We start from the raw sequence: 9527 nt of genomic DNA, 5'->3' as shown, positions 1-9527 counted from the left end.
TAAACCCATCCTATCTACTATTCCCATTTCCCTTTTACATCACTGCATTCTCTTCTCCCATGAATTTCATCTCCCGTGGCACTTTACTAGTTTCCTGATCTCTAAGTATTTTCCAGTTGAAATGTACCTATAAAGATTGAAAGCTATCATCCTTGCGGCAGATGACACTTATCACAGAGACCCCACAAATGTTCAATGTTCAGAGAATAAGAGACTGGGGAATGCTCAGCCCTGAAAGGGACATTATACTGTGTCTTCTCCTCCTAAGGCTCAGGGATCATTGCAGAAAAGGGGCGGAAAGACTGTAAGAGCCAGAGGTGGTGGATGAGTACATGGAAACTGTGCTGTCTGGACACCACAGGGTAGCTGCACATATGAACCCACAGCACTTATGGCAGTGTGCACAACTTGTACAAACTCAAGCCAGACAAGGGCCGGACACAGATGGCAGAGGTGGGCAGGAAGCCCCAGCCATAGCTGAGGATCTATAGGCAACTGATGGATTCTGGGAGAAGAGTCAGTTTTCCTTACAGTGATGCCTGGCAGGTTGAAGAGGCTCAAAGTACGTTGTATGAAATTCTGGACTCAATTAAGAAAAGGAAAAAAAATCAAATGTGCAGATGCAGTGACAATGAAAATGAACAAATGCCAAATTACAATAAAAGAGAATATATTCTAGATGGTACTAAGAAGAAAACTGGCTATTGGTGATTCACTGGAGAGTCTCTGCTGTGCTACCATGGGCTTTGTCTGGGATAGTTTGTGCCTTATAGATTAGAACTGGCTCTCCAGGAACACAGTTTCTCACACTGTTACGTCTCCTGTCAAGAATCTAGATAGCTTCTTAAGTCATTCATGATTGAATGTAAAACTGTTTCCAGAGTCTGAGAGCGAGACATGTGGCTACGAATGCAGTATTTATCTTTTACTGAATTTTCCTTGCTGTGAAGAGTGGATAGCAAGGAAAAGTCAAATCTAGGGGAAAATTAGAATTTGTCTTTATAAGTTCTTTGATGTTGACTGACTTGAAGGGAAAGCAATCTAGACTTATTTTGTTTTCTCTTTAAAATCTTTTATAGGAATGGGGTATCCCAATACTTATAGGACTGTATATGGGTCTGTTTTCATATTTCAAAGAAAATTTTCAACTTCCTGAAATCCCTCCTCAGGATCTTGGAAGGATAGATAAATTTAACGACTCTTCTATGATGGTTGTATATACGCCAGTCTCTAATATAACCCAACAGATAATGAATCGAACATTTGCTTCATTTATGAAAGGTAAATATGCTAATAGCAAGAAAGATTTCGTATTGTTTATATTTTTTTCATAAGATATATGCTAGTTTGAAGTTACAGTGTTATATTCTGTTAATAAATTCAAGTACAAAGATAGGATACAGTTAGGTTAGCTTTTTTCCTTTTACAACAATTAGCTCTTTAAATCCTTTTAGCTTGATGGGGAGTCAGTTTAAGGAGACTTTCATTTGACATAGAACAAAAACTTGAATATCATATTTGCATAATAGTGACTATAAGAAAGATAGCCATCGGTAAATGTGTATATTTTTAGTGTGGAAATGCAATGATTAAGATTTATAACTTGGCCAGGTATGATGGCACATGCTTTTAGTCCTAGCACTCAGGAGACAGAAGCAGGTAGATCTCTGTGAGATTGGGGCCATCCTAGTCTACACAGCCAGTTTCAGGCCAGCTGGAGCTACAGGGAGACCCTGTCTCAAAACAAACAAACAAAAAAGATTTAAAACTCAAGAAAAATCTAACTAAAGTTTAGATTATGGATATTCAACATGAAATTAACAAGTTAATAAATATGAACTTTCAAGGATGGATAATATGAAGATTGTGCTTTCCTATACCTATATAAGCATCTTTAAGATTTGTCCAAATTAAATTAGGTCCATTATGTAGTCAAGATAAAGAAAACCCATAATAAATTCCTAGTGTGGGTATTTTCTCTTTAATATGCAATTTCTACCAAATGAAATTTTTGGTTGTTAGAGTCTCTTCGTTATCTTGGTTTCCTGCATAAGACAAAATTGTTTTTGTTTCCGTAAGTCTGAATTCTGAATACCTCAGAACTATAGTAACTACAATAATTACCTTCATTTCCTTCAATCCTTTTTCTCTTACTATTTTTTTGTATGTAAACTTGATGCCCATTGATAGTAGAACACTCATTCTCGTGCGCATCTCCTAATTCTGAAATCATATTTTTCACCTTAGCTTGTAGTTTGTTTAGTTTAAGTGGAAAATGACTTTAGCTTAGGTCTAATAAAATACAGCTCAGTTAAATATCACATTTTGTTTACGTGAAATGCTATAACAACTCAGCATATCTATTTTTACCTTGTAATTCACAGGAACAAGGGCCATTGGGGTACCAAGCAGGAAAGACCTGAATGAAATGCTTCTGAAGAATATACCTCACCCTGTGGGAATCATCTTTAACAACACTTTCTCTTACCAGTTAAAATTACTTCCAGCATATAGAATCCCATTGTTTAAAGAAGAAGACTTCTTAGGTGAATTTTCATATGAAATACCATTATGACAGTTTTTATGTTTCCAGCAATGCATAAGGGGCAGAGCTGGGGAACAGATTCTTTCAATTTCATGAGAACACAGACTAACATTTATAGTACCTTCCTTTTAGAGGTTGCTTTCAAAGCACTCTAGAATAATTCAACATGTATCTACTGAGCTCACAGGTATAAGGGGATGGATGTGTTCTAACATTAGATGAGATTTCAGTTGAGCAGGAAATTTAGGCACTGAGAAATTAATGACAAGTGCAAAAGAAGGTACTTGTGGGAACCGGGGATTGATTGGGGATTCTTAACGAATTATGGGATTAAAGAAGTGATGTGTAACTAAGACCAGAAACACAGCAACTATGAGAGGTAGAGATGCTGTGCTTCAATAGGACAAAGACGAATGGGAGCTTGTTAGTAGATCAGAAGAGCATGAAGAGTCATGGAATGTGATGGGAAAATGAATCTGGAGTTAAGGACTAGGTACTGTCATAGCTTGTAAACCTAGGCCGTTGGATAGCCATTGAAGCACTTTAATCAAGACAGGGATGGGATAGGTGGTGAATATTGAGAGCACGCCTGATACAACCAGACAATGAGCTGCAAAAGGTTCAACGAAGATGCGATGAAACCCCATAGTGATCTGAGAGGTAGACTTAGATGATAGTGGAGGCAGATAACGGGAGGAAGGCTCATGGATCCAAAGAAGCTTCCGGATGTAGGATTGGTAAAATCTGTAGAAACCATTCTTTACTGTTCTCTTACTAAGTGCAGATTACATGCTTTGCACGATTAAAAAAAAATCTATTTATTATTTTTTTATTTTATGTCTATGAGTATATCGCCTGCATGTATGTGAGTGCACCTGTGTCTGTACAGTGCGGCGGAAGGCTTCGGATTCCCCTGGAACTGGAGTTAAAGATGGTTTGTAGCTGCCATGTGGCTGTTGGGAATCGAACCTGGGTTCTCTGCAAGAGCGGTCAGTGCTCTTAACTGCTGAGCCATCTCTCCAGCCCCTGCACAATTCTTTTTTAAAAATTATTTTTATTATTTTAATTTTATGTGATGAGTGTATTGCCCACATGTAAGTGCACCCACATTGTGCAATGCCCACAGATGTCAGAAACTGGCGTTGGATCCCCTGGAACTAGAGTTATAAATGATTGTTAGCCACCATGTGGGTACTGGGAAATGAACCCAGGTTCTCTGCAAGAACAACCAGCGCTCTTCACTGCTGAGCCATGTCTCCAGTCCCAGCTTTTCACTAGTCTTGACCTTGAAGAGTACATTAAGCCCTGGTGCCTGCTTATTAGAACCATTTTAGTCAGGGAGGGGGGATATAAATTTATATATAAATATATAAACAAGATAAAGAGCTATTTTGCATATTTACAGTGGCCACGAAAACCCTCTAGGAAGAAGTTCCTTTTGTAAACAGATCAAAATAAGGGGAGAAGTGAGAGGAGAAAGTTGTAGGGCTAGGATGAGTTTGGCATTTTGAGAAAAAAAAAAACCCCATGGAATTCAGGGGGTGGAGAGATGGTGGTTAAGGGCACTGGTTGCCTTTCCAGAGGACCCTGGTTCTGTTTCTAGCGCCCACATGGCAGCTAACCATTCCCAACTCCAGTTCCAAGGGATTCAATACCCTCTTCTGACCTCTTGGCACAGCACAACACAGGTGCACTTACATACATGCAGGCAATACACTCACACACATAAAATAAAAGTAATAAATGAAATATTTTTTAAAATCCCATGGAATTCAATGTGGTAGGAGCTGTTTGTTTTCATTTTCTTTGGCTTCCTATGCATATTTTGGTCCTTATGAATAAAAATGTTATAAATCTGTGGGTCCCGTGGCTTTTAGCAAAAAGATTAGCCAGAGGTACAAAGTAAAATACAAAGTAAAAGATTTATTCTTGTGCTATAGCACAAGAGAAGCCATTTAAAGTACTGGGAAGAAAGTCCGTGAGAGTTCCAGGACAGAGGCAGTGCCCCTTTGCTGTTTTCTCGCTCATAAAGCGCCATAGTCCATTCCCTAGTCATCACATACAAAGAAGGGGCAAGGGCAAATGTGTGCAGTAGCTTGCATGCCTCTTCAAACACTGCATCTCATTAGCATCTTCATCTCCATCTAGAGGTGTGCACTTTTCTATGATAACGAAGCCTAGGTCACTCTTGGACAAAGGTTTCCTCATATGCACATATTCTAGTTTAGGGAAAGCTCCAAGTCTCTGGGAATAGAACTGGGGATTGTGGTGAGCGGGGGCTTAGGAGTGAAAACTTTACAGCCTTGTTCTTTATGTCTCAGGAAACTTGTTCTATCCCTTCTGTAGAGGTTTGTGTCTGAGTAGCTCATTTTTCCAAACCATATACCTGACATCTTAACATCCCATCCCTGTCTCCACAATTACATTATTGGTTGGTTGGTTTGTTTGCTTGCTTTGTTTGAGATCGGGTCTTGTTATGTAGTCTTGGCTGGCCTAGAACTCCTTGATCTTGTGTTAGCTTCCTGAGTACCAGGACTAAAGGTATGTACCAGTATACCTGGTTTTAAAATTACCTTATTACCTTATTATCATATATATATTTATTTATTCATTTAACTGAATTTTTGTGTATTTTATACTGAATATCTCAAGCAATCTTAATCACCTTTATACCCCTGTCCCCACCGGTACCCCCTATAGCTCCCCAATCCCAGTGTAACCCATATACTCTGTCATCGGTATTAAGGCCCAAGGTGTCAAGTCAGTGACCCCAGATGTTCCCCAGTGCAAGTCCATCTACTGAGGTCTAGTCAATCTATCTACTATCTAGAGTATCTTGTCTTAGGAAGATCAGCTCTTCCTCACCCAGAAGTAATCAGCTGCCAGCGTTTCGTCAGCTAAGATTGGGGTCTGCTATTCATTTCCCCAGTTCTATGCTGGGGTTTTGTCTGCCTTAGTTTGCATGGGACTTGTGTATGCTGGTACCATTGCCATAGAATCATATGAGCAGAGTCCCAGGAGCCTGTAGAACTCTATTTCCATATGGTCCTACACCTCCTCCCTGGCTCTTACAATCCTTCTGCCCCCTCCTCTGAGATGGTCCCTGAGCCCTGGGTGGGTGAAGGTTAATATAGGAGTCCTGTCCAAGGACCAGCAGTCTTCAGACTCTTATTTTGGCCATTTGTGACCTTTTGTGTTCCTGTCCCTCTGTTGCGTGAGGGAGCTTCATTATGAGAATCGATTCATTAATGTTGTCTTCATTACCCCTGTTCGACGTTCTGTTTGCCTTAGGTGTAGAGGTTGCATTGTAGATGTGTCACTTAGGCCTGGGCAATTCATAGACAATGTGAGTGTATGACCAGTTGTGGTACTTGGTAATAGACCCTACTGCTGAAGACAGAACATACTTCAGACACAGGATTTGGAGCCACAGAGCTGGAACTGACCTGAAAGCACTTCCCCTGAAGGCGAGCTCTCAGAGCTTTGACGAGCACTGTGAAGGTGCCAAGGAAAAACATCAGTCAATGGCCTAACACCATCTTCAAGACCAAATAACCACATCAAAGACTGTCACAGCATATGACATTGGGGCAGTAGTGGCACTTTTATCTTGGGGACAATCAACAGCTACCTAATTGGACTAAAAACCCACTCAATGGGAGGAAACTCAAGTGTGGTACTGTAAGCATAATCAAATACACATGGTTATGGTTAGAGAAGTCATAGATCTAAAAGAAAACCCCCAAGACTGTCACATCCCTAGACTAATGTAATTTCTTGCTGTGTACAAAAGATATATACTTGTATTTACAGAAAACATTCCAGTCACCGCTCATCAAAGAAATTTATTTTGCACTGTTCCAAGACTATAAAATAACCTTATTATCTTTCATTTCCTTTTTTAATGGTGTTAAAAGTTCTGATTGATGGAATCTCTTCTCAGTTATTTTTTCTTATGATTTTGTTTCTTTTTCTCCCACCACCCCCATCCAGAACGGTTATTGTGCTTTTCCTTGTCCTTACAGGGAACTGCTGGGGTGACTATGATGAGGCTTGGTGTACAGTGTCCATATACTGGGAAGAAGGATTTGTGGCTTTACAAACTGCCATTAATGCCGCTATTATAGAAGTAAGTGCTCAGTTGAAATGCTTAATGCTTCCTGGAAACTAACCACCGTAGAGGCATCAAAAATTTTAATGAAAGATGAATGTTGTGGTTCCTTTGTCCTAAAATAGCTAAAAACCAGAGACTGGGTAATCAAAAAAGAACCGAAAGTTATTTTTCAGAGTTTTCGTCTCTGACATGCAACACCTTGTTCTCACATGGCATGAAAGCAAAAGGGCAGAGTGCACATTCCAAGGGCCCTTTAACCCTTTCCTGAGTGAGTCAGTATTCATGAGGGTGGGACCCCATGACTTAGTCACTACTCCAAGCACCTCACCCCTAATGTCATTAAAATGGGATGAAGTGTCCATATGCATTTTAGAGGACTCATTTAAACCATAGCAATGATGAAAAGTCAGGTTTAAACATTTGTGTAACGAAGCAGGTATTTAAACAAAGAATAGATTGCTTAATTTTAAACTTTCAATTCTGAAATGGTTCATAGGAAGCTGCAAAACCAAGTGTTCCCTCAGCTCCTTCTAATGCTAACATCTTACATTACTATAGTACAGCATTAAAATCCAGGAGGCTCACATTGGTGCAGTCTCAAGCCTACTCAGGGTTTGTCAATTACATCCTTTAGTAATTTGTTTGCTTGCCTCTCTGCTTAGATCACAACAAATCACTCTGTGATGGAAGAGTTGATGTCAGTTACTGCTATAAATATGAAGACATTACCGTCTATTTTTAAAGACATTCTTCAAAATGAAATTTTTATTTTATTCTGCTTGCTTTATTTCTCCTCATTTATATATTTTGTGTCACTCAATGTTACCAAAGAGAGAAAAAAGTCTAAGGCTTTGATGAACATGATGGGTCTACAAGATTCAGCATTCTGGTGAGTAACGCAAAGTAATAAACAGAACTCAAAGTAATGTAGAAAATGTTATTTATTGTTTTAGAAAACCATAGTTTAAACTTAATATACTGGTGACTTTTTATTTTTCTTGACTACTTGATTTAATCTTTGTTAATTTTTTTTGCCATGGAAAATAGTAACTAACTTACCGAGCACTTAAAGTTTTTTATTGCATTCGTTTGCATGTATATGTGTGTGGGCCATATGTAGCATGCTTGAAGGAGTCCCCTCCCTCCATCAGGTGGGTCTGGCCATTGAATTCAGGTTGTTAGTCTTGGCAGGAGTGTCTTTACCTGCCGAGCTTTTCATTGGACTTGAACAGTTTTTAAAAACTTATTTATTGTTCTTTTATGTATGAGTATTTTGCCGCATGTATGTAAGAGCACCTGCCATGCAATGCCCATGGAGGCCAGAAGAGGGCATTGGATCCCCTGGAACTGGAGTTACAGTCAGTTCTTAGCCACCAGGTGGGTGTTGGAAACCGAACCCAGGTCTTCTGCGCAAGCAGTCAGTGCTCTTAACCGCTGAGTCATCTCTTCAGCCCATTGGGCACTTTTTTTATACTAACTTTTTCTATGATAGAAGCACTATGTGAAGGTGGAAGACAGTGAGACAGTAGCCCAGTGTCAGGTAGATGGTGCCTGTCAGAGCTTGGGCTCCGTGGAGGTGTCCTGATGGCAGTTCTGTGTGATCTGCTCTCACTTATCAGCTGATATCTCCAGTCTCCTCATGCTGAAGTAAGAACCATCCTGTAAAGGCTATGATGTGTTCATGGGCCTGACCACTTAGTCATAGATTTTTGGAGCAAGTGAATGCTGTATATTAAACTGCACCCGCCACATGTAGCACATAAGCTGGTGTGTGGAAAGTGCTTAATAACAGCATTTGCTTCACACATTAATATTTATATTTTGCCCCTTCCCACAAATACTTTGAAGTGATTTTGAAATATATGTATATATTTAAGTATACACACACACACACACACACACACACACACACATATATATGTACAGGCATACATGTTAGTATTTATGCATTTGTATCATAGCGAAGTTAAGTGTTTTCATAGAAACAAAGAGAAAAACAGTAAGTAGGTAAGATTAGTAGATAGAAATGCAAATACTGGGGCTGGAGAGATGGCTCAGCAGTTAAGAAGACTGACTGACTGTTCTTGCAGAAGACCCGGGTTTGAATCCCAGTACCCACATGGCAGTTAACAACCATATGTAACTCCAGTTCCAGGGGATTCGACACCCTGTTCTGTCCTCCGTGGGCATTGCACAATGTGGGTGCACTTACAAACATTCAGGCAATACACGCATACATATAAAATAAATATAATAAAGTGTTAAAAAAAAGAATGCAAATAATATAAGGCCTAAACGCCTAAGAACTCAGAGAATTTGTTAAGACTATCTGTGACAAATGTACACTACCTAATCAAAGAGAAAATGATCCATTTATTTTACCCCAGAAGAAACATAACATCTTTTGATAGTGGTTCGTGGGAGATCTTTCGCATACATATAAAATAAATATAATAAAGTGTTAAAAAAAAGAATGCAAATAATATAAGGCCTAAACGCCTAAGAACTCAGAGAATTTGTTAAGACTATCTGTGACAAATGTACACTACCTAATCAAAGAGAAAATGATCCATTTATTTTACCCCAGAAGAAACATAACATCTTTTGATAGTGGTTCGTGGGAGATCTTTTTCTGCCGCTGGTTCCTTTTTTAAAGTAATATTTTAATGCCTTTTAAAAATAATTCTCCTGTACTATCACTTTTTTTTTCAATTCTTCCCTAAAGTAGTTCTGTTTTATACTAGGAAGTGAATTCTATGGAACATTTCATGCTTTTTGAAAATACTAAAATTTCTAACACGGGCTGAATCATTATAGTGGCGTGAGATTTCAAAAGAATTAAACCCATCAGAAATATGTTTTAGTGCC

The 9527-nt window shown here is 39.1% G+C and overlaps 1 protein-coding gene across 8 annotated transcripts in view; it reads left to right on the top strand.

Moving 5' to 3' along the window:
• Abca6 (ATP binding cassette subfamily A member 6) overlaps window positions 1-9527 on the top strand; it is a 63688-nt gene that overhangs the window by 3528 nt on the left and 50633 nt on the right. For all 8 annotated transcript variants that reach the window (XR_003851123.1, XR_003851124.1, XM_029568414.1 and 5 more), the window contains exons 3-6: window positions 1080-1281; window positions 2385-2546; window positions 6571-6674; window positions 7322-7548. Coding sequence is in view for 6 of the 8 variants with exons in the window: in XM_029568414.1 (XP_029424274.1) it covers window positions 1080-1281; window positions 2385-2546; window positions 6571-6674; window positions 7322-7548 (695 nt within the window). In the remaining 2 variants the exon portion in view is untranslated. The remainder of the gene's footprint in view (window positions 1-1079; window positions 1282-2384; window positions 2547-6570; window positions 6675-7321; window positions 7549-9527) is intronic.

This window comes from Nannospalax galili, unplaced genomic scaffold (genome assembly GCF_000622305.1).
Source record: "Nannospalax galili isolate Female #2095 unplaced genomic scaffold, S.galili_v1.0 scaffold781, whole genome shotgun sequence".
In the NCBI taxonomy this organism is placed as follows: domain Eukaryota; kingdom Metazoa; phylum Chordata; class Mammalia; order Rodentia; family Spalacidae; genus Nannospalax; species Nannospalax galili.
This window is presented reverse-complemented; position numbering and strand designations above follow the sequence as displayed.